Source organism: Pan paniscus, chromosome 15 (genome assembly GCF_029289425.2).
Source record: "Pan paniscus chromosome 15, NHGRI_mPanPan1-v2.0_pri, whole genome shotgun sequence".
In the NCBI taxonomy this organism is placed as follows: Eukaryota; Metazoa; Chordata; class Mammalia; order Primates; family Hominidae; genus Pan; species Pan paniscus.
The window spans coordinates 50,873,235-50,898,504 of NC_073264.2; the positions used below are offsets into that span (position 1 = coordinate 50,873,235).

The window sequence follows — 25,270 nt, forward strand, 5'->3', positions numbered from 1 at the left end:
CATATGGTGATTTAATTAGTCCAGGGTGTGGCCTGCACTTTGGATTGCAAGTTCCTCATATGCAGGGATCAAGAAACACTTGAGTGCCTACTTGGGAAGGCACTGTGCCGTGAAATAAGAAGGCATGGCCTTTCCCTAACATTGCTAATAATATAGAAGGTAGACTTTCAAGCTTCCAGACTTTTTCTACAATAGAAAAAGGAAATTGCTTTAAGAGAAACATATACAAAGTTTATGAGAATACTGGAGAAGAAGGCCTTTTGTCTGTCTGTGATTAAGATGGCAAAGGTTAGGGAAGTCTTTGCAGAAGAAGGATTTGAGCTAAGAATTTGCCATGAACAAACAGTGCAAGGGTGTTAGTGTAAAGATATATACAAAAGCATAGTATGTTCTGGATACTGAATTCTTGAGCATTCCTGGAATGTAGTATGAGGCAGAGAGTTGCGAGAAATGATGTTGGACAAGAAATCAGAAATCATATGACATCTAGAACTTTATCTCTCTTTTACAGTATCTGGTGTAAAAGAGATCAAGAGCCATTGAAAAATTTGGAGCAAGAGAATAAGATGATCATATTACAAGTTAGACAATTCCTCTGGCAATAGAGTGGACGAAAAATTGAAGGGATATGTGACTGGGTAAAGAAAATTGGTAAAGAGACTATTACAGTGGTCAGGTACAGAGTGAATGTCTGATCTGGAAAGTATCAATGGGGCTGGAGAAGGAAGGGAGATGGAGATATTTAGGACAGAGAATGGACTTGGTAGTTAAATAGATGCCAAGGAAAAGGAGTGGGGAGAATTAATGATAGGAGGAATATGGAGAAAGGCAGCAGTCTGAAGATGGCATAAGGGTAGAAATGATGAGTTTGGTTTTGGACGTGCTAAGTGTTTATGGGAACTGTAGTGGAGCTATCCATTAAATGCTTAAATATATGGAAAGAGGTCTGGGCCAGACATAAAATTTCATAATCATTGGAGAATTAGTAAGTGTGGATTAGCTCTGGCCAGGAGGAGTTTTAGAAGTAAGGAGAAAGCCAGCAACTCAGCATTAGGACCTTACTACATTTGAGGGGGAGGGAGAAGAAAAGGAGGCAGCAAGAGAGTGACCAGAGAAGTTGAAGGCTAGCCAGGAGATAATGGTAGCACAAAAACCAAGAGAAGGGAGATCTGAACAAGGAAAGACTAAAGAGATCCTAGAACATTTGGATTGAAAAGCACTGGGGATAGTACATATTTTCCCTCATCTCCATTTTCACAGTCAAGGATCCAGTGTCTGTGGTCTCACTTCTCACCACTGCTTCCAGGTTACATCATTTCACATGCAGGTGTTGCCATCTACTAACCTCCAGCTCATTTTCTCCCAGTCACTGAGGACTTTGGCCCTGGCTCACCACAGTCCCTTTTCTTGACTGATTTTAGCATCTGTGTGGAGAACTCTTTTCATTCTTTATGACCTTGCTCAGCACAGTTCCACCTGTGAAATCTTAAACTCCCATCCTCCTCTTGGACCAGAAACCTCTTATCCTTTTAATTCTTACACTCCCTTACTCTTTGGACTCTTCTCGGTTCTCCAAATAATAAGACCCTTCCACCCTTCCAGTTTTAACTTTCTTTCTGTTTTTTTTTTTTTTGAGACAGAGTCTCGCTCTGTCACCCAGGCTGGAGTGCAGTGGCGCGATCTCAGCTCACTGCAAGCTCCACCTCCCGGGTTCACGCCATTCTCCTGCCTCAGCCTCCCGAGTAGCTGGGACCACAGGCGCCCGCCACCATACCCGGCTAATTTTTTGTATTTTTAGTAGAGACGGGGTTTCACCGTGTTAGCCAGGATGGTCTCGATCTCCTGACCTCATGATTCACCCGCCTCGGCCTCCCAAAGTGCTGGGATTACAGGCGTGAGCCACCACACCCAGCCTTAACTTTCTTTCATATCCAGCCTAGTTCACCTGTACTTCTTTCTCTTGCCAGCAATTTTAATCCCCTTCTCCACCATTTCTCTGTTAGTGAAGGGTGACTTCTGGGGAAGAGCACCAAGACCAAGGGAGGATGAGTATGTTTGTTTATATGCCAGTTGGGCAGGAGAAGCCAATGGAGAGTAGGTTGTTAGAAACACAAGAAAATGCAGGAAAAGCGGGTAGAGCAGTGTCTTGAGAAGGTGATTTTAGCAAACAGATTTTTAAATTAGTCCTTGACTGGAGAAAGGATTCTTTTCTTTAAAATAGTGGAGAAAGAAGGAAGTATGGATATATAGATAGAAAACTTTTTTGGTTGGGATGGGACATTGAGAAGTTCTAGTTGATAGTGAGGTCATCTGATAAGAGAAAAGAGAGGTGAGGATAAGAACTTAAGATGAATGGTGAAGATTTGAAGTAGCTGCCTAGGTGACTGCAGGAAGATGCTGACGTCTGTCTGCGGGATATATAACAAAGTAGCACGCAGCTGAGGTAGACTATCATCAATATGTAGTGGCACCATAGCTTAGAAACATGGCTTTCCCCAGTAGCACTAAACAGCTGGGTCGCAGGTGCAGAAAGGAGATGACTGGCTGAATTTATCCATCACTGCAGTTTGGCTGGGATGGGTAACAAACGGTGAAGGGGATTAAAATTGCTGGCAAGAGAATGAAGTGCAGGTAAGCTAGGCTGGATACAAAAGAAAGTTAAAACTGGAAGGGTCTTATTATTTGGAGAACCGAGAAGGGTCCAAAGAGTAAGGGAGTGTAAGAATTAAAAGGATAAGAGGTTTCTGGTCCAAGAGGAGGATGGGAGTTTAAGATTTCACAGGTGGAACTGTCCTGAGCAAGGTCATAAAGAATGAAAAGGGTTCTCCACACAGATGCTAAAATCAGTCAAGGAAAGGGACTGTGGTGAGCCAGGGCCAAAGTCCTCAGTGACTGGGGGAAAATGAGCTGGAGGTTAGTAGATGGCAACACCTGCATGTGAAATGATATAACCTGGAAGCAGTGGTGAGAAGTGAGACTACAGACACTGGATCCTTGACTGTGAAAATGGAGATGAGGGAAAATGTGTACTATTTTCTCAAGAAAGCTGCGCACACAACAATTTTCTTAGATTTCAGCAAGTCAGAGGAAGCAGGGGTGTTTATAAAACATACAGCTGGTGTTTCAAAAAGCACAAAACCCAGGTTTGGGAGGGGAGATAAGCAATGATGCAGAAGATGAAAAAGTGTAGAAATGATAGAAAGTGGCTTATATCGTCTAGTAGATTTGTGGGATCATGTTCATCTTACCTTTGGATATAAAAGAATATTATAAGAAATTAAAAGAAATAGCTATATTGTTCTGATTGTAAAAAGATGTATTTACCAAGAAAATTCATACGATATGAAAAGTATATAGTAAAAAAATCACCTATGAACCATCGTAGGGGATATATATATACATGTATTGGTAAAATTATAAAAATTGTACATGTATATATATATGTATATATATACTGAGAGAAATTTTTTTTCTTTTTTTTTTCTTTTGAGACAGAGTCTCACTCTGTCACCAAGGCTGGAGTGCAGTGGCGCAATCTTGGCTCACTGCAACCTCCGCCTCCTGGGTTCAAGCAATTCTTCTGCCTCAGCCTCCCGAGTAGCTGAGATTACAGGCACGCACCATCACACCCGGCTAATTTTTGTATTTTTAGTAGAGATGGGGTTTCACCATATTGGCCAGCCTGGTCTCGAACTCCTGACCTCATGATCCGCCCGCCTCAGCCTCCCAAAGTGCTGGGATTACAGGCGTGAGCCACCCCGCCCAGCAGAGAGAGATTTTATATATAAATCATTTATATAATGATCAATATATAATCCTATATACATGATTTTAATGATTTCATTAAATGATTAGAGTGAACTTAATCATGCTAAGAGGTCATTGGAAACCTCAGCAAGCAGTACACATATATGTATATGTGAATGTGTATAAAGGATCAAATTATGCAGGCTGTTTTGTAATATCTTTCATGTAAATAATCATTCAGTATAATAAATCTATACTTAAGTTAGTAATGGCTATATAGGTTCTATCTCGTGGAAATACAGTTTATTGGCTAGGTGCAATGGCTCAAACCTGTAATCCCAGCACTTTGGGAGGTCAAGGCAGGTGGATCACCCAAGGGGCAGGAGTTCGGAGTTCAAGACTAGCCTGGCCAAGGTGGTGAAACCATGTCTCGACTAAAAATACAAAAAAATTAGCTGGGCATGGTGGCATGCGCCTGTAGTCCCAGCTACTCGGGAGGATGAGGAGGGAGAATTGCTTGAACCTGGGAGGCAGAGGCTGCAGTAAGCCGAGATCACATTACTACACTCCAGCCTGCGCAACAGAGTGAGACTCCGTCTCAAAAAAAAAAAAAAAAAAAAAAAAAAGAAATACAATTTATTAACTAGTCTATTATGTTTAGGATATCTGCAATTTGGGAATTTGGGGCTGCTATAAAAATTAGGCATGAGGCTGGGCGCAGTGAGGCCTGTAATCCCAACACTTTGTGAGGCCAAGGTGGGCGGATCACCTGAGGTAAGAGTTCAAGACCAGCCTGGCCAACATGGCGAAACCCCATCTCTATTAAAAATACAGAAATTAGCCAGGCGTGGTGTGGCACACACCTGTAATAACAGCTACTCAGGAGGCTGAGGCAGGGGAATCGCTTGAACCCAGGACTGGGAGGTTGCAGTAAGCTGAGATCAGGCCACCACACTCCAGCCTGGTTAACAGAGAAAGACTCCATCTCAGGAAAAAAAAATTAGTCATGAAATATTCTTATATATTACTATGGAAAACTGATGTATCACATGTTGTATTGTGATGATTCCTGCTTGGCTCGCACTGCCAGAGACAAACAGCAGATTCCTTCGCATGGTCCTCAGGGCCTCCATTTATCTGTCTCACCTCTGGCCATGCCCCACTCGCGCTCTGCCCTCCAGCTGTATTTAGACAATAGAAGTGCAGTTTCTGTAATCTTATTTCTCATCTCTAGGGCTTTGCAAATGTGGTTCTTCTAGCTGGAATACCTTTGTTTCTTTAATTTGTTGAGGACCTCAAGGTCTCAGCTTGGACCTCCATCTGGAGAGTTTCCCCTGGCTTGCTAAGGTTGTCTTAGTTATTCTTCTCCTCTGATTCCCACAGAACCCTGTACCTCTACTTCAACCTCCCAGGACATTTTAACTCACTTCTTGTTTAGAGTTGTTCCAGAGTGGAGGGAAAAAGCTTCAAAGAGTAGAGAAGAACATCTAAATCTCTAGAGTATAAGTGCTTGTAAAAATGACAACTAAAGTTACCCACAGCAGAATCAAATGAGTCTGTTAAAAAAATTTTTAACACCTATTTTTTTGAATTAAAGTTTATTAATTGAAACAGATGCTTTTTTGATAGTTCTTAAGTTTCTTGTGGTTTTAAAGTACAAAATGCTCTTCAAAATAGCGTAAGATTAAAAAGGGCATTGTACTTGGAAGGATACTGCCCTCTAGTCTAATGGAATCAAAGGGGAAAAGAAATGAACACCCACGCCCCCAGAAGAGTAGAAACCCAAGTGGTCTCTTGGCACTTCCTGTATCGCTCCATTCCTGTCTTTCACCCTGCTCTCTCTGGGTCAAATAAGTCAAATGTGTAACCCCCATGCAGTTGTTTATGGAAGAAACATGGAGCAGATATAAAAATAGATGTTTCATCTTGAGGTGACAGAAGCAAAGGACAGTTCTGCGAGAAGGGTATATGGTTATTGGGCTGACTGAAAGGATGACATAAACAGGAGCTGCCATAGACTCATCTGGTTTGAAATTAAGTCTGAATCATTTTTACTTAAAGAACATTATGCATGGTAAGCCATATATTCTGTTTCCATTGGATTTTGGTCAGATTTAGTCTCTATGCTATAAAAATATATGATTATTATGGTGCTCTGGGAAAAAAAAATCCTATCATGTTCCAAACAAAACAAATGAATGCATTGCCATGTAAAATTTTTATGATGATTTTAAATTTTAGGAATACTTAACTATAACAAAGGATAAATGTTTGAGGGGATGGATACCCCATTTTCTATGACATGATTATTATGCATTGCATGTCTGTATCAAAACATCTCATGTACCACATAAATATATGTACCTACTATGTACTGACAAAAATTAAAAATTAAAAAAAGATCTGTGAAAGTCCAATACTACAATGTTAAAAAAGAAAGAATTCTTAACTATAAATATTTTATATTATAACCTCAGGTTCAAGACTAATAATTCTGTTATGTTTTATTTACAGGTCATGCCTTGACTGCATTGGTAAAAATTCTATCATGTTAGAAAGTCAGATATCTTTATTACCTCCTAAACTTCTGCAACAAGTACTCAAAAAAATAACATTTTGGGCTGCAGCTAATCACCGAGAAGAACAAAGAGTCCAAAAAGAAGAAACAGAAAATAAATATCAGTGGATCAGTAGCAATTAAATTGTTATATACTCTACATATTTAGTATGTTTTAACTTTTTAATCAGACTATACATTTACACTCCCAAATTGCAGGCTTTATTTAAAGGATAAAATTTAAAGGATAAAAAGACAGTCACTCTGTTAAGTGACTATATGCCATGGGATATATGGAAAAAGGATGTTAATGCAGATTAATTTATATTTGTAAACAAATTTCCTTACAAACTGCAGAACAAATATTCTTTCTGAAAGTACGTACAGTTATAACAGATTTTAAATCAATGTGTATTCTTTACTGGAAAGATTACGTACATTTGAGAATAAGAAATTACTCTCAAGAACTTCAGAAATCTGCAACATAATTTTATAAATATATAAATACATGTATGTATGTCAAAACACTACATATACACTTTCAGAAAGAATAAACTTTCTCAAGTCATTTTAAAGTTACCTAACGTTCTTCTTGAATAACTAATACAGTGGGTCAAATATTATAAAATTGGCAAACACCAGAATGGTATTAAATATTGAACTCCTGACCTTTTCGACACTTACCTAGTAAAGTATTCTTAGGCATCATCATAACTTTTCCTCACCTTTATTCGAATAGAGGAATAAATGTCTTCAGTTGTCTCTCCATTACCCCTAAGTTATTAGTTTGTCTAGTTTATATATAAAGACCATGTTTTAAAGTATATAAAGTGGAGGTTTATTTATCATACAGGCTTTGAAACATTAAGAAGCAGTATTTTTATTAACTTTTTGAGATATATTAAAATACATTTTGCCTTAGAAGACTGCTTCTAAAGTAATTTTTGTAAGTAATGAGATGGGATGGTAATCTAGTAATTTGACTTTATAGAAATCCCTCAGTTTGGCCCCCACCATTCTACAGAGTTGTACTCAAGACAGATACTGAAAAAATCTAATACCTTCCCTTGTATTTTCAGCATTACCATCTATACAGAAATGGAACACTGTATCTTTATATTCCTAAAAATGGTACTTTTGGCATAATTAAGAAATTTTTCTTCATATTATCACAATCATGCCCTTCCATTGAATTATTAATTACAATTAATTACTAAAAAGCTTGGTATGTAAAATTATTCTCCACAATATTACCATGCAAGTTATCTCTGAAATTTAAAATGTTAAAGAAAAACATTTCTATATTGAAATATATATAATTTATAAAGAAAATTATAGTAGTTTGTAGTATTTCATTGAATTTTAGAGAGATATTTCATATATATGTACTGTATTTTGGATGTGTAAAGCTTCTATTTATGTATTGAAATATTTTTTTACGTTTTATTTATTGTACAAAGTATATAATTACTGTTTTCTTTTTTGTCAGTGTAAAGCAGTCATTAGAATTGATTATACAAAAAATATTTCATTGTCAGTTTTCATTTTTCTATTTTTAGGCTGAATAACAGATTTAGAAAATGAATCTCACAAATAATTCACATCTTGGAAATAATTACCTTATTATGCTGTGATGCTGATGAACTTTAGCATCAGCCTTTTATATTTAAGGCAAAAATATATCAAAACCTAATTAGACACTGATAGATGACATTGAGCAGAAGGAACACCGTTTTAAAATGGCTTCTGGATTATGTGAATGCCTTGTCCCGCCTCTTAGAAGAGCACCTCTATTTTTAAATGATGTATTTGGAACATTAAAAGTTGGATTAGCCCGCTTAAAATACACAGTCTCATGGGCTTTAAGAGAATGAAAATCTGGTCAGGTGCAGTGGCTAACGGCTATAATCCCAGCACTTTGGGAGGCTGAGGCAGGAGGCTTGCTTGAGGCCAGGAATTCAAGACCAGCCTGGGCAACATGAAGAGACCCTATCTGTTAAAAAAAAAAAATCTCAGAATATTCTTACCATTGCCAGAAAGGATTCTTTTAAGGTTATTATTATTTTTAATGTGATAAATAACACATCAAAATTAGTGTACTTTTTTTCCAAATAGTATTTTTGCAAAAGCACCTTTAAAAATACTTTTTAGAGGCCGGGCATGGTGGCTCATGTCTGTAATTCCAGCACTTTAGGGGGCTGTGGTGGACAGATCACTGGAGGCCAGGAGTTCGAGACCAGCCTGGCCAACATGGTGAAACCCTTTCTCTACCAAAAATACAAAAATTAGCTGGGTGTGGTGGCATGCACCTATAGTCCCAGCTACTCGGGAGGCTGAGGCAGGAGAATCACTTGAACGTGGGAGGCAGAGGTTGCAGTGAGCCAAGATTGAACCACTGCATTCCAGCCTGGGCAACAGAGTGAGACTCCGTCCAAAAAAAAAAAAAAAAAAAAAAAAAAAAAATATATATATATATATATATATATATACACACACACATACTTTGGAACTTTGTACTGTCAGCTGACACAGTGATGTTTTCACCAATGTGGGTTTTTTTTTGTTTTTTGGGGTTTTTTATTTTGAGACAGTCTCTGTCGCCCAGGCTGGAATGCAGTGGTGCGATCTCAGCTCACTGCAACCTCTGCGTCCCAGGTTCAAGTAATTCCTGTGCCTCACCCACCTGAGTAGCTGGGATTACAGGTGCATGCCACCACGCCCAGCATTAATTTTTGTATTTTTAGTAGAGACGGGGTTTTGTCATGTTGGCCAGGCTGGTCTCGAACTCCTAACCTGAAGTGATCCGCCCGCCTTGGCTTCCAAAGTGCTGGGATTACAGGCATGAGCCACCACGCCTGGCCACCAGTGTGTTATTTATACATGTATGTGAGAGAAATAAAGTCACCATGATAGAATAATTGTCAGGGTAGTGCATACTATTGATGAATTAAAATTTAGATTTCAGAATTTCTGGGAGGAAAAGAAGCAATTTTAAGGAGCAGATGATCCCCCTACTCACGTTTTTTTGCCTCTCTTTCCATTGTATTAATTTAATTCTTTTGGAATTTCCAGTTTGATGAAGTTGCCATACAGTCCAGCATGTGGGCACAGCATGATTTTTTCAAATGATTCAATGTCTGTTGTTTACATTATGGCTCATTCTTGGTGTTGTATATTCTATGGGTTTTGACATGTATATAAGGACATGTATTCACCAGTGTAGTATCATACAAAATAGTTTCACTGCCCTAAAAAATCCTCTGTGCTCTGCCTGTTCATTCCTCCCTCTTCTCTAACCCCTGGAAACCACTGACCTTTTTACTGTTTACATAGTTCTGTCTTTTCCAGAATGTCGTATAGTCATACTGGCTTCTTCACTTAGCAGTATGTATTTACGTTTCTTCCATTTCTCTTCGAAGCTTGATAGCTCGTTTCTTTTTAGCGTTGAATAATATTCCATTGTCTGACATACCACAGTTTATCCATTCATCTACTGAAAAACATCTTGGTTGCTTCCAAGTTTTGGCAATTATGAATAAAGCTGCTATAAACATCTGTGTGCAAGGTTTTGTATAGACATAAGTTTTCAGTTCATTTGGATCAATACCAAGGATCAAGATTGTTGGATCATATGGTAAGAATATATTTAGTTTATTAAGAAACCACCAGACTACCTTCCAAAGTGGCTATACTCAATGAATGAGAGTTCCTGTTGCTTCACATCCTTGCCAGCATTTGGTGGTGTCAGTGTTTTGGGTTTCTTTGTTCTGCTAGATATGTAGTGGTTCATATTGTTTTAATTTGCAATTTCCTAATGACATATGATGTTGACATTTTTCATATGCTGACTTGCCATCTATATACTTTGGCGAGGTGTCTGTTCAGGTCTTTTGCCCATTTTTTCAATCAGGTTATTCATTTTCTTATTGTTGAGTTTTAGGAATTCTTTGTAATTTGTAGATAACAGCCATTTATCAGCAGTGACTTGCAAAATTTTCTCCCAGTCTGTGGCTTCACTTAACATTGTCTTTGACAGAGCAAGTCCATCTCATCAGTTCTTTATTTCATGGGCTGTGCTTTGGTGTTGTATCTGAAGTCATCAACAAACCCTAGATTATCCAGGTTTTCTCTTCTCTTCTACAAATGTTACAGTTTTATGTTTTACATTTAGGTCAGTGGCCCATTTTGAGTTTTTTTAAGGATGTAAGGTGTTTGTCTAGATTCATATTTTTGCATGTCGATGTCCAGTTGTTCCAGCACCATTTGTTGAAAAGACTATCTTTGCTTCATTAATACTGCCTTTTCTCCTTTATCAAAGATCAGTTTACTATATTCACGTGGATTATTCCTGAGATCTCCATTCTGCTGCATTTGTTTATTCTTTTGCCAGTACTATGCTGTCTTTAATACTGTCACTTTATGGCAAGTCTTGAAGTTGTGTAGTGGCAGTCCTCTGATGATGTTCTCTTTCAATATTTTAGATCTTTTGCATTTCCATATTAATTTTAGAATCAGTTTGTCAATATGTACAAAACAACTTGCTGGAATTGTTATTGGGATTGCATTGAATCTGTAGATCAAGTGAGGAAGAACTGATATTTATTTATTTATTTATTTATTTATTTATTTATTTATTTATTTGAGATGGAGTCTCGCTCTGTCGCCCAGGCTGGAGTGCAATGGCGCGATCTTGGCTCACTGCAACCTCTGACTCCCAGTTTCAAGCGATTTTCCTGCCTCAGCCTCCCGAGTAGCTGGGATTACAGGTGCGCACCACTATGCCTGGCTAATTTTTGTATTTTAGTAGAGACGGGGTTTACCAGTTCGAGATCAGACTGGTCTCAAACTCCTGACCTCTTGATCTGCCCACGTCGTCCTCCCAAAGTGCTTGGATTACAGGCGTGAGCCACTGCACCCAGCCAGAACTGATATCTTAACAGTAAATCTCCTGTCCGTGCATATGGATTATATCTCCAATTATTTAGATGTTCTTTGAAGATTTTCATCCAAGTTTTATGCATATTTTGTTAGACTTATACCTATGTAATTTTGGGTGTTGCTAACATAATGCTAATGTGTTTTTAATTTCAAATTCCACTTACTCATTACTGATATAGGAAAATGATTGGCTCTTGTATATTAATTCTGTATCCTGAAACCTTGCTATAACTGCTTATTAGTTCCAGGAGGGATTTTCTGGTCAGATTTTCTACATAGATGATCATGTCATCTGCTAACAAAGACAGTTTTATTTCTTCCATCCCAAACTGTATAAAATTTCCTTTTCTTGTTTTATTGCATTAATTAGAACTTGCAGTATGATGTTAGAAAGCAGTGGTGAGAGAGGGCATCGTTGCTTTGTTCCTGATCTTAAGGGAAAGCTTTGAGTTTCTCACCATTATGTCTTATGTTAGCATAGGTATTTTGTAGATGTTCTTTATTAAGTTGAGGAGATTCCTGTCTATTCCTAGTTTGCTGAGAGTTCTTATCATGAATGGGTGTTGGATTTTGTCCAGTGCTTTTCCTGTATCCATTGATATGCTCATGTGATTGATTATGTAAATTGATTTTTTTTGTTGTTGTTGAGACGCAGTCTGGCTCTGTTGCCCAGGCTGGAGTGCAGTGGTGTGATCTCGGCTCACTGCAACCTCCACCTCCCGGGTTCAAGTGATTCTCCTGCCTCAGCCCCCAAGTAGCTGGGATTACAGGCTCCTGCCACCATGCCAGGCTAATTTTTGTACTTTTTAATAGAGACAGGAGTTCACTACGTTGGCCAGGCTGGTCTCGAACTTCTGACCTCAAGTGGTCTGCCCACCTTGGCCTCCCAAAGTGCTAGGATTACAGGCATGAGCCACCGCACCTGGCCGTTAATTGATTTTCAAATGTTAAACCAGCCTTGCATATCTGGGATAAATCCTACTCAATTGTGGTATATAATTCTTTTTGCACAGGATTTGCTAATACAGATGTTCCACAACTTTTGTTGGTGTTAAGTCCCAATAAGCCCATTGTAAATTGAAAATATAAATCAAAAAATGCATAGTACACCTAACCTACCAAACATCATAGCCTAGCCTACCTTAAACAGGCTCAGAATACTGGCCAGGCATGATGGATCATATCTGTAATCCCAGCACTTTGGGAGGCCAAGGTGGGCAGATCATAAAGTCAAGACATCGAGACCATCCTGGCCAACATGGTGAAAACCTGTCTCTATTAAAATACAAAAAATTAGCCAGGTGTGGCACTGGGCGCGGTGTCTCACGCCTGTAATCCCAGCACTTTGGGAGGCCGAGGCGGGTGGATCACGAGGTCAGGAGATCGAGACCATCCTGGATAACACGGTGAAACCCCATCTCTACTAAAAATACAAAAAAGTTAGCTGGGCGTGGTGGTGGGTGCCTGTAGTCCCAGCTACTCGGGAGGCTGAGGCAGGAGAATGGCGTGAACTCGGGAGGCGGAGCTTGCAGTGAGCTGAGATCGTGCCATTGTACTCCAGCCTGGGCTACAGAGCGAGACTCCGTCTCAAAAAAAAAAAAAAAAAAAAAAATTAGCCAGGTGTGGTGGCGTGCTCCTGTAGTCCCAGCTACTCGGGAGGCTGAGGCAGGGCAATCGCTTGAACCCGGGAGATGGAGGTTGCACTGAGCCAAGATTGGGCCACTGCACTCCAGCCTGGTGACAGAGCAAGACTCCGTCTCAAAAAAAAAAAAAAAAAAAAAAAAAGCTCAGAATACATATATTAGCCTATTGTTGGGTAAAATAATCTAAGACAAAGCCTATTTTATAATAAATCGTTGAATACAGTATAGTACAGTATTGGTTGTTTACCCTCATGATTGCATGGCTGATTGGGAGCTGGAGCTTGTCACAGCTGCCCAGCATAAGCGAGTATGATATTGCATATAACTAGCCCAGGAAAAGATCAAAAATCTAAATTTGAGGTACTGTTTCTACTTAATGGTTATTACATTCATATCATCATAAAGTCAAAAAATCCTTAAGTAGAACCATAGTAAGTTAGGGACTGTTTGTATTTTGTTGAGAATTTTTGCATCTATATTTATGAGGGGTATTAGTCTGTAGTTTTTTTTACCCTGTCTTTGCCTGGCTTTGATATTAGGGTAATGCTGGCCTCATATAATTAGTTAAGATATATTTTCTCAGGCTGGGCACAGTGGCTCACACCTGTAATCCCAGCACTTAGGGAGGCTGAGGTGGGTGGATCACTTGAGGTCAGGAGTTCGAGACCAGCCTGGCCAACATAGTGAAGCCCCGTCTCCACAAAAAATACAAAAAATTAGCCAGGTGTGGTGGCAGGCGCCTGTAATCCCAGCTACTCAGGAGGCTGAAGCACGAGAATTGCTTGAACCCAGAAGGCGGAGGTTGCAGTGAGCCAGGATCACATCATTGCGCTCCAGCCTGGGAGACAAGAGTGAAACTACATCTCAAAAAAAAAAAGGAAGAAGTATTTTCTCTGCCTCTAATCTTCTGAAAGAGATTGTAGAGAATTGGGATGTTAAAGTCTCCAGCTATTTTTGTATTGGGGGTCTATCTCTCTCTTTAGCTCTACTAATATTTGCCTTAAACATCTGGGTGCTCCAGTGTTGAGTGCATAGATATTTAAAATTGTTGGCCGGGTGCGGTGGCTCATGCCTGTAATCCCAGCACTTTGGGAGGCTGAGGCAGGTGGATCACCTGAGGTCAGGAGTTTGAGACCATCCTGGCCAACATGGTGAAACCCTGTCTCTACTAAAAATACAAAAATTAGCTGGGTGTGGTGGCACACGCCTGTAGTCCCAGCTACTTAGAAGGCTGAGGCAGGAGAATCACTTGAACCTGGGAGGCAGAGGTTGCAGTGAGCCGAGATGGTGCCACTGCACTCCAGCCTGGCGACAGAGCAAGACTCCATCTCAAAAAAATAAAATAAAATTGTTATATCCTCTTGCTGAATTGACCCTTTTATTATTATGTAATGACTTTGTCTCTTCTTACAGTTTTTGTCTTGAAATTTATTTTGTCTGAATAAGTATAGCTTCTCCTGCTCTTTTGTTTGTTTGTTTCCATTGGCATGGAACATCTTTTTCCATCCCTTTATTTTCAGACTGTGTGTCTTTATAGGTGAAGTGCATTTCTTCCAGGCAACAGATCACTGAGTCTTGGTTTTTTTTTTAAATTCATTCAGCCACAACATGTCTTTTGATTGGAGACTTTAGTCTATTTACATTCAATATTATTATTGATAAGTAAGGACTTACTCCTGCCATATTGTTATTTGTTTTCTGGTTCTTTTGTGGTTTTCTCTTCCTCCTTTCCTTCTTGTCTTCCTTTTAGTAAAGATGATTTTCTCTGGTGGTATGATTGAATTTCTTGCTTTTTATTTTTTGTGTTTCCATTATATGTTTTTTTGATTTGAGGTTACCATGAGGCTTGCAGATACTATCTTAAAACCTATTATTTTAAGCTGATAGCTACTTAACACTGCTTGCATAAACAAACTAACAAGCAAAAAGTAAACTAATAAAACCTCTACATTTTAACTTAATTCCCCAGCTTTTTAATTTTTTGTCATTTCTATTTATTATTGTCCTATATATGTCTTGAAAATTTGTTGTAGTTATTTTTGACTAGTTCATTTTTAGTCTTTCTACTTAAGAGTAGTTTGCACACCACAGTTACAGTGTTATAATAGTCTGTGTTTTTCTGTGTATTTACTATTACCAGTGAGTTTAGTACTTTCAGATGATTTCTTACTGCTCAATGACATCCTTTTCTTTCTGATTGAAATACTCCCTTTAGCATTTCTTATAGGACAGGTCTGGTACTGATGAAATCCCTCAGCTCATGTTTGTCTAGAACAGTCTTTATTTCTCCTTCATGTTTGATGGATATTTTCACTGGACATACTATTCTAGGGCAAAAGTTTTTTTTCCTTCAGAATTTAATTTTTTTTATTATACTTTAAGTTCTGGGGTACATGTGCAGAACATGCAGGATTGTTACATAGGTATACACGTGCCATGGTGGTTTGCTGCACCCATCAACCCGTCATCTACATTAGGTATTTCTCCTAATGCTATCCCTCCCCTAGCCCCCCACCCCCCCGACAGGCCCTGGTGTGTGATTCCCTGTGTCCATGTGTTCTCACTGTTAAACTCCCACTTATGAGTGAGAACATGATGGTGTTTGGTTTTCTGTTCTTGTGTTAGTTTGCTGAGAATGATGGTTTCCAGTTTCATCCATGTCCCTGCAAAGGACATGAACTCATCCTTTTTTATGGCTGCATAGTATTCCATGGTGTATATGTGCCACATTTTCTTTATCCAGTCTATCATTGATGGGCATTTGGGTTGGTTCCAAGTCTTTGCTATTGTGAATAGTGCCGCAATAAATGTGTGCATGTGTCTTTATAGTAGAATGATTTATAATCCTTTGGGTAGATACCCAGTAATGGGATTGCTGGGTCAAATGGTATTTCTGGTTCTAGATCCTTGAGGAATCACCATACTTGTCTTCCACAATGGTTGAACTAATTTACACTCCCACCAACAGTGTAAAAGTGTCTCTATTCCTCCACATCCTCTCCAGCATCTGTTGTTTCCTGACTTTTTAGTGATTGCCATTCTAACTGGTGTGAGATGGTATCTCATTGTGGTTTTGATTTGCATTTCTCTAATGACGAGTGATGATGAGCTTTTTTTCATATGTTCGTTGGCCGCATAAATGTCTTCTTTTGAGAAATGTCTGTTCATATTCTTCACCCACTTTTTGATGGAGTGGTTTGTTTTCTTCCTGTAAATTTGTTTAAGTTCTTTGTAGATTCTGGATGTTAGCCCTTTGTCAGATGAGTAGATTGCAAAAATTTTCTCCCATTCTACAGGTTGCCTGTTCACTGTGATGATAGTTTGCTTTGCTGTGCAGAAGCTCTTCAGTTTAATTAGATCCCATTTGTCAATTTTGGCTTTTGTTCCCTTTGCTTTTGGTGTTTTAGTCATGAAGTCCTTGCCCATGCCTATGTCCTGAATTGCCTCGGTTTTCTTCTAGGGTTTTTATGGTTTTAGGTCTTACATTTAAGTCTTTAATCCAAAATATTGAGTTAGTTTTTGTATAATGTGTAAGGAAGGGGTCCAGTTTCAGTTTTCTGCATATGGCTAGCCAGTTTTCCCAACACCATTTATTAAATAGGGAATCCTTTCTCCATTGCTTGTTTTTGTCAGGTTTATCAAAGATCAGATGTTTGTAGATGTGTGGTGTTATTTCTGAAGCCTCTATTCTGTTCCATTGGTCTATATATCTGTTTTGGTACCAGTACCATGCTGTTTTGGTTACTGTAGCCTTGTAGTATATTTTGAAGTCAGGTAGCATGATGCCTCCAGCTTTGTTCTTTTTGCTCAAGATTGTCTTGGATATATGGGCTCTTTTTTGGTTCCACATGAAATTTAAAATAGTTTTTTCTAATTCTGTGAAGAAAGTCAATAATAGCTTGATGGGGATGGCATTGAACCTATAAATTACTTTGGACAGTATGGCCATTTCCATGATATTGATTCTTCCTACCCAGGAGCATGGAATATTTTTCCATTTATTTGTGTCCTCAATTATTTCCTTGAGAAGTGGTTTGTAATTCTCCTTGAAGAGGTCCTTCACATCCCTCGTAAGCTGTATTCCTAGGTATTTTATTCTCTTTGTAGCAATTGTGAATGGGAGTTCACTCATAATTTGGCTGTTTGTCTGTTATTGGTGTTTAGGAATGCTTGTGATTTTTGCACATTGATTTTGTATCCTGAGACTTTCCTGAAGTTGCTTATCAGCTTAAGGAGGTTTTGGACTGAGACAATGGGGTTTTTTTCTTTCTTTCTTTTTTTTGAGATGGAGTTTTTGCTCTTGTTGCCTAGGCTGGAGTGCAATGGCACTATCTTGGCTCACCGCAACCTCCACCTCCTGGGTTCAAGCAATTCTCCTGCCTCAGCCTCCCGAGTAGCTCGGATTACAGGCATGCACCTCCATGCCCGGCTAATTTTATATTTTTAGTAGAGACGGGGTTTCTCCATGTTGATCAGGCTGGTCTTGAACTCCTGACCTCAGGTGATCCGCCTGCCTCGGCCTCCCAAAGTGCCGGGATTACAGGCATGAGCCACTGCACCTGGCTGACTATGGGGTTTTCTAAATATACAATCATGTCATCTGCAAACAGAGACAATTTGACTTCCTCTTTTCCTATTTGAATGCCCTTTATTTCTTTCTCTTGCCTGAGTGCCCTGGCCAGAACTTCCAATACTATGTTGAATAAAAGTGGTGAGAGAGGGCATCCTTGTCTTGTGACAGTTTTCAAAGGGAATACTTCCAGTTTTTATCCAGTCAGTATGATATTGGCTGTGGGTTTGTCATAAATAGCTCTTATTATTTTGAGATACGTCCCATCAATTCCTAGTTTCTTGAGAGTTTTTAGCATGAAGCGGTGTTGAATTTTATCAAAGACCTTTTCTGCGTCTATTAAGATAATTATGTGGTTTTTGTCATTGGTTCTGTTTATGTGATGGATTACATTTATTGATTTGCATATGTTGAACCAGCCTTGCATCCCAGGGATGAAGCCGACTTGATCATGGTGGATAAGCTTTTAGATGTGCTGCTTGATTCGGTTTGCCAGTATTTTATTGAGGATTTTCACATCGATATTCATCAGGGATATTGGCCTGAAATTTTCTTTTTTGTTGTTGTTGTATCTCTGCCAGTCTTTGGTATCAGGATGATGCTGGCCTCATAAAATGAGTTAGGGAGGATTCTCTCTTTTTGTATTCTTTGGAATAGTTTCAGAAGGAATGGTACCAGCTCCTCTTTGTACCTCTGGTAGAATTTGGCTGTGAATCCATCTTGTGCCGGACTTTTTTTGGTTGGTAGGCTGTTAATTACTGCCTCAATTTTAGAACTTGCTATTGGTCTATTCAGGGATTTGACTTCTTCCTGGTTTAGTCTTGGGAGGGTGTATGTGTCCAGAAATTTATCCATTTCTTCTAGATTTTCTAGTTTATTTGCATAGAGGTGTTTATAGTATTCTCTGATGGTAGTTTGTATTTCTGTGGGATCAGTGGTGATATCCCCTTTATCTTTTTTTATTGCATCTATTTGATTCCTCTCTCTTTTTTTCTTTATTCGTCTGGCTAGTGGTGTATCTAGTTTGTTGATCTTTTCAAAAAAACAGCTCCTGGATTCGTTGATTTTTTGAAGGGTTTTTTGTGTCTCTATCTCCTTCAGTTCTGCTCTGATCTTAGTTATTTCTTGCCTTCTGCTATCTTTTGAATGTGTTTGCTCTTGCTTCTCTAGTTCTTTCAATTGTGATGTTAGGGTGTCAATTTTAGATCTTTCCTGCTTCTTTTGTGGGCATTTAGTGCTATAAATTTCCCTCTATACACTGCTTTAAATGTGTTTCAGAGATTCTGGTACGTTGTGTCTTTGTTCTCATTAGTTTCAAAAAGCATCTTTATTTCTGCCTTCCTTTCATTATTTACCCAGTAGTTATTCAGGAGCAGGTTGTTCAGTTTCCACGTAGTTGTACGGTTTTGAGTGAGTTTCTTTTCTTTTTTTTTTTCAGACAAAGTCTCGCTCTGTTGCCTAGGCTGCAGTGGCAGGATCTCAGCTCACTACAACCTTCGCCTCCCGGGTTCAAGTGATTCTTCTGCGTCAGCCTCCCAAGTAACTGGGATTACAGGTGCCCACCACCATGCCCAGCTAATTTTTGTATTTTCAGTAGAGACGGGGTTTCACCATGTTGGCCAGGATGGTCTCAAACTCCTGACCTCGTGATCCACCTGCCTCGGCCTCCCAACGTGCTGGGATTACAGGCATGAGCCACTGCGCCCAGCCTTGAGTGAGTTTCTTAATCCTGAGTTCTAATTTGATTGCACTGTGATCTGAAAGACTGTTATGATTTCCGTTCTTTTGCATTTGCTGAGGAGTGTTTTACTTTCAGTTATGTGGTCAATTTTAGAATAAGTGTGATATGGTGCTGAGAAGAATGTATATTCTGTTGATTGGGGGTGGAGAGTTCTGTAGATGTCTATTAGGTTTGCTTGGTCCAGAGCTGAGTTCAAGTCCTGAATATTCTTGTTAATTTTCTGTCTCATTGATCTGTCTAATACTGACAGTGGGGTGTTAATGTCTCCCACTATTATTGTGTGGGAGTCTAAGTCTCTTTGTAGGTCTCTAAGAACTTGCTTTATGAATCTGGGTGCTCCTGTATTGGGTGCGTGTATATTTAGGATAGTTAGCTCTTCTTGTTGCATTGACCCCTTTACCATTACGTAATGGCATTCTTTGTCTCTTTTGATCTTTGTTGGTTTAAAGTCTGTTTTATCAGAGAATAGGATTGCAACCCCTGCTTTTTTTGCTTTCCATTTGCTTGGTAAATATTCCTCCATCCCTTTACTTTGAGCCTATGTGCATCTTTGCACGTGAGATGGGTCTCCTAAATACAGCACACCGAAGGGTCTTGACTATCCAATTTGCTAGTCTGTGTCTTTTAATTGGGGCATTTATCCCATTTACATTTAAGGTTAATATTGTCATGTGTGAATTTGATCCTATCATTATGATGCTAGCTGGTTATTTTGCCCGTTAGTTGATACAGTTTCTTCATAGCATCAATGGCCTTTACAATTTGGTATGTTTTTGCAGTGGCTGGTACCGGTTTTTCTTTTCCATGTTTAGTGCTTCCTTCAGGAGCTCTTGTAAGGCAGGCCTGGTGGTGACAAAATCTCTCAGCATTTGCTTGTCTGTAAAGGATTTTATTTCTCCTTTGCTTATGGAGCTTAGTTTGGCTGGATATGAAATTCTGGGTTGAAAATTCTTTTCTTTAACAATGTTGAATATTGGCCCCTACTCTCTTCTGGCTTGTAGGGTTTCTGCAGAGAGATCCACTGTTAGTCTGATGGGCTTCCCTTTGTGGGTAACCCAACCTTTCTCTCTGGCTGCCCTTAACATTTTTTTCCTTCATTTCAACCTTTGTGAATCTGATGACTATGTGTCTTGGGGTTGCTGTTCTTAAGGTGTATCTTTGTGGTGGTCTCTGTATTTCCTGAATTTGAATGTTGTCCTGTCTTGCTAGGTTGGGGGAGTTCTCCTGGATAATATCCTGAAGAGTGTTTTCCAACTTGGTTCCATTCTCCCCATCACTTTCAGGTACATCATCAAACGTAGATTTGGTCCCATATTTCTTGGAGGCTTTGTTCATTCATTTTCATTCTTTTTTCTCTAATCTTGTCTTCTCGCTTTATTTCATTAAGTTGATCTTCAATCTCTGATAGCCTTTCTTCTGCTTGATCGATTCTGCTATTGATACTTATGTATGCTTCACGAAGTTCTTGTGCTGTGTTTTTCAGCTCCATTGGGTCGTTTATCTTCTTCTCTAAACTGGTTATTCTAGTTAGCAATTCCTCTAACCTTTTTACAAGGTTCTTGGCTTCCTTGCATTGGGTTAGAACACGCTTCTTTAGCTCAGAGGAGTTTGTTGTTACCCACTTTCTGAAGCCTACTTCTGTCAACTCGTCAAACTCATTCTCCATCCAGTTTTTTTCCCTTTCTGGCAAGGAGTTGTGATCCTTTGGAGGAGAAGAGGCATTCTGGTTTTTGGAATTTTCAGCCTTTTTGTGCTGGTTTCTCCCCATCTTCATGGATTTATCTACCTTTGGTCTTTGATGTTGGTGACCTTCGGAAGGGGTCTCTGAGTGGACATCCTTTTTGTTGATGTTGATGCTATTCCTTTTTGTTTGATAGTTTTCCTCCTAATAGTCAGGCCCCTCTGCTTCAGGTCTGCTGAAGTCTGCTGGAAGTCCACTCCAGACCCTGTTTTCCTGGGTATTACCAGCAGAGGCTGCAGAATAGCAAAGATTGCTGCCTGTTCCTTCCTCTGGAAGCTTTGTCCCAGAGGGGCACCCGCCAGATGCCAGCCAGAGCTCTCCTGTATGAGGTGTCTGTCGGCCCCTACTGGGAGGTGTCTCCCAGTCAGGAGACACGGGGGTCAGGAACTCACTTGAGGGGGTAGTCTGTTCCCTAGCAGAGCTCAAATGCTGTGCTGGGAGATCCACTGCTCTCTTCAGAGCTGCCAGACAGGGACGTTTAAGTCTGCTGAAGCTGCATCCACAGCTGCCCCTTCCCCCAGGTGCTCTGTCCCAGGGAAAGGGGGAGTTTATCTATGAGCCCCTGACTGGGGCTGCTGCCTTTTTTTCAGAGATGCCCTGCCCAGAGAGGAGGAATCTAGAGAGGCAGTCTGGCCACAGTGGTCTTGCTGAGCTGTGGTGGGTTCCACCCAGTTTGAATTTCCCGGTGGCTTTGTTTACACTGTGAGGGTGAAACAGCCTACTCAAGCCTCAGCAATGTTGGGTGCCCCTCCCCCTACCAAGCTCAAGCATCCCAGGTCCACCTCAGACTGCTATGCTGGCAGCAAGAATTTCAAGCTAGTGGATCTTAGCTTGCTGGGCTCCGTGGGGGTGGGACCCACTGAGCCAGACCACTTGGCTCCCTGGCTTCAGCCCCCTTTCCAGGGGAGTGAACGGTTCTGTCTTGCTGGCGTTCCAGGTGCCACTGGGGTATGAAAAAAAAAAAAAAAACTACAGCTAGCTCAGTGTCTGCCCAAATGGCTGCCCAGTTTTGTGCTTGAAACCCAGGACCCTGGTAGTGTAGGCACCAGAGGAAATCTCCTGGTCTGCAGGTTGCGAAGACCATGGGGAAAGCACAGTATCTGGGCCGGAGTGCACCATTCACAGTCCCTCATGGCTTCCCTTGGCTAGGGCAGGGAATTCCCCTACCCCTTGTGCTTCCTGGGTGAGGCGATGCCCCACCCTGCTTCGGCTTGCCCTCCATGGGCTGCACCCAATGTCCAAGCAGTCCCAATGAGATTAACTGGGAACCTCAGTTGGAAATGCAGAAATCACCTGCCTTCTGCGTTGATGTAGCTGGGAGCTGCAGCCTGAGCTGTTTCTATTTGGCCATCTTTGAAGCTTTCCTGTAACAACCTATTTTTTCTTTGTTTTTGAAATGGAGTCTCACTCTCTTACCCAGGCTGGAGTGCAGTGGCGCAATCTTGGCTCACTGCCACCTCTACCTCCCGGGTTCAAGCGATACTCCTGTATCAGCCCCCTGAGTAGCTGTGATTACAGGCATGCACCACCACGCCCGTCTAATTTTTGTACTTTTTAGTAGAGACGGGGTTTCACCATGTTGGCCAGGCTGGTCTTGAACTCCTGATCTCGTGATCCACCCGCCTCAGCCTCCCAACATGCTGGGATTACAGGTGTAAGCCACCACGCCTGACCTCCTTCAGAACTTTAAATATGTCATGCCACTCTCTTCTGGCCTGTAAGGTTTCCAATGAAAAGTCTGCTGCCAGACATATTGGAGCTCCATTTTATGTTGTTTCTTTTTTCTTGCTGCTTTTAGGATCCTTTTTTTATGCTTGATCTTTGGTAGTTTGATTATTAAATGCCTTGAGGCAGTCTTCTTTGGGTTAAATCTGCTTGGTATTCTATAACCTTCTTGTACTTGGACATTGATTTCTGTTATCCCTTTGAATAAGCTTTATACCCCATCTCTTTCTCTACCTCCTCTTTAAGGCCAATAACTCTTAGATTTGCCTTTTGTGGCTATTTTCTAGATTTTGTACGTATGCTTCATTTTTAATAATTCTTTCTTTTGGTAGGGCATGGTGGCTCATGCCTGTAATCCCAGCACTATAGGAGGCCCAGGTGGGTGGATCACCTGAGGTCAGGAGTTCGAGACCAGCCTCGCCAACATGGCAAAACCCCATCCCTACTAAAAATACAAAAATTAGGCATGGTGGCACACACTTGTAGTCCTAGCTACTCAGAAGGCTGAAGCAGGAGAATCACTTGAACCCCGGAGGTGAAGGTTGCAGTGAGCCGAGATTACACCACTGCACTCTAGCCTGGGTGACGGAGCGAGACTCTCGTCTCTCAAAAAAAAAAAAATTTCTTCTTCTGTTTCCTCTGTGTATTTTCAAATAGCCTGTCTTCAAGCTCACCATTTATTTCTTCTGCTTGATCAATTCTGCTATTAAGAGACTGATGCATTCTTCAGTATGTCAGTTGCATTTTTGAGCTCCGGAATTTCCGCCTGATTCTTTTTAATTATTTCCATTTCTTTTTTAAATTTATCTAATATTATTCTAAATTCCTCTTCTGCATTATCCTGAATTTCTTGAATTTCGTTGAGTTTCCTCAAAACAGCTATTTTGAATTGTCTATCTGATAGTTCACATATCTCTGTGTCTTCAGGATTGGTCCCTGGTGCCTTATTAAGTTCATTTGGTGTGGTCACGTTTTCCTTGATGGTCTTGATACTTGTGGATGTTCATCAGTGTCTGGGCATTGAAGAGTTAGGCATTTATTGTAGTCTTCACAGTCTGGGCTTGTTCGTATCTGTCCTCCTTGGAAAGGCTTTGCAGCTATTCAAAAGGATGTGGGTGTTGTGATCTAAACTGTTATCTGCACTGGGGGGGGATTCCGTGCCCTGTGAACTGTGGTTCTAGCAGACTAATAGAGGTGCCACCTTGGTTGTCTTGGATAAGATCTGGAAGAATTCTTTGGATTAACAGATAGAGACTCTTGTTCTCTTCCCTTACTTTCTCCAAACAAATTGAGTCTCTCCGTTCTGAGCTACCTGGAACTGGGGGTATGGTGATGCAAGTACTCCTGTGGCCACCACCACAGGGACTGTGCTGGGTCAGACATGGAGCCAGCACAGCACTGGGTGTCACCCAAGGCCTACTGTAACCCCCACGTGGCTACTGTATAGGTTTCCTGAAGGCCCTAGGACCCAGGTGGCATGGTCAGCCAGGCTTTTGTCCTTCTCTTCACAGTGGACCTTTCTCTCTTTCTAACCCATTACACTTAGGTTACACCTTTTGTGATTGTGCCACAGTTATTGGATATTCTAGGGGAGTCTGAGGTGCCTTTTTTTTTCTTTTTGGTCATTTTTCTCTTTGCGTTTCAGTTTTGGAAGTTTTATTGACATACCCTCAAACTCAGAGATTCTTTCCTCAGCTATGTCCAGCCTACTAATTAGTTCATCAAAGGCATTCTTCATCTTCGTTACAGTTTATTTGATCTCTAGCATTTCTGTTTGGTTCTTTCTGAGAATTTCCATATCTTCTCTATTTACCTTACCCATCTGACTTAAGCAATCCTCCCACCTCAGCCTCCTGAGTAGCTGGCTGGTTCCACAGGCGCATGCCACTATGGCCGGCTAATTTTTGTATTTTTTGTAGCTAACAGTGTTTTGCCCTGTTGCCCAGGCTAGTCTTGAACTCTTGGGCTCAAGCGATCTGCCTGCCTAGGCCTCCTAAATTGCTGGGATTATAGGGGTGAGCCAGTGTGCCTGGCCATTACCCATCTGTTCTTGCATTTGACTACTTTTTCCATTAGAGGCTTTAGCATATTAATCATAGTTGTTTTAAATTCCTAGTCTGATAACTTCAACATTCCTGTCTTATCCGAGTCTGCTCCAGATGCTTGCTCATTTCTTCACACTGTGTTTTTTGTTGTCATTGTTTTTTTTGAGAGAGTCTCACTCTGTTGCCCAGGCTGGAGTGCAGTGGTGCGATCTTGGCTCACTGCAACCTCTGCCTCCCAAATTCAAGTGATTTTCCTGCCTCAGCCTCCGGAATAGCTGGGATTACAGGCATGTGCCACCACGCCCGGCTAATTTTTGTATGCCATGTTGGCCAGGCTGGTCTCAAACTCCTGACCTTAGGTGATCCACCCATCTCGGCCTCCCAAAGTGCTGAGATTTCAGGCATGAGCCTCCACACCCAGCCCACGATGTTTTGACTTTTATTATGCCTTGCAATTTTTTGTTGAAACCTAAACATGATGAGCTGGGTGAAAGAAACTCTGGTAAATAGGCCTTCCGTGGTGTGGTGGTAAGAAGTGTGGGGAGGGAAAGCATTCTGTAGTC

At 40.6% G+C, this 25,270-nt stretch overlaps 1 protein-coding gene across 2 annotated transcripts in view; it reads left to right on the forward strand.

The window, feature by feature from the left end:
- The window catches only part of KLHDC1 (kelch domain containing 1), a 66,145-nt gene extending 54,895 nt beyond the window's left edge, over positions 1-11,250 (forward strand). Inside the window, exon 13 of one of the 2 annotated variants that reach the window (XM_003831743.4) lies at positions 6,262-11,249. In XM_003831743.4, the coding sequence (XP_003831791.1) occupies positions 6,262-6,448 (187 nt within the window). In that variant the 3' untranslated portion in view covers positions 6,449-11,249. Of the gene's footprint in view, positions 1-6,261 lie in introns of both variants that reach the window. The other variant, XM_063596195.1, reaches the window with a different exon arrangement.
- Positions 11,251-25,270: the final 14,020 nt, after the last annotated feature.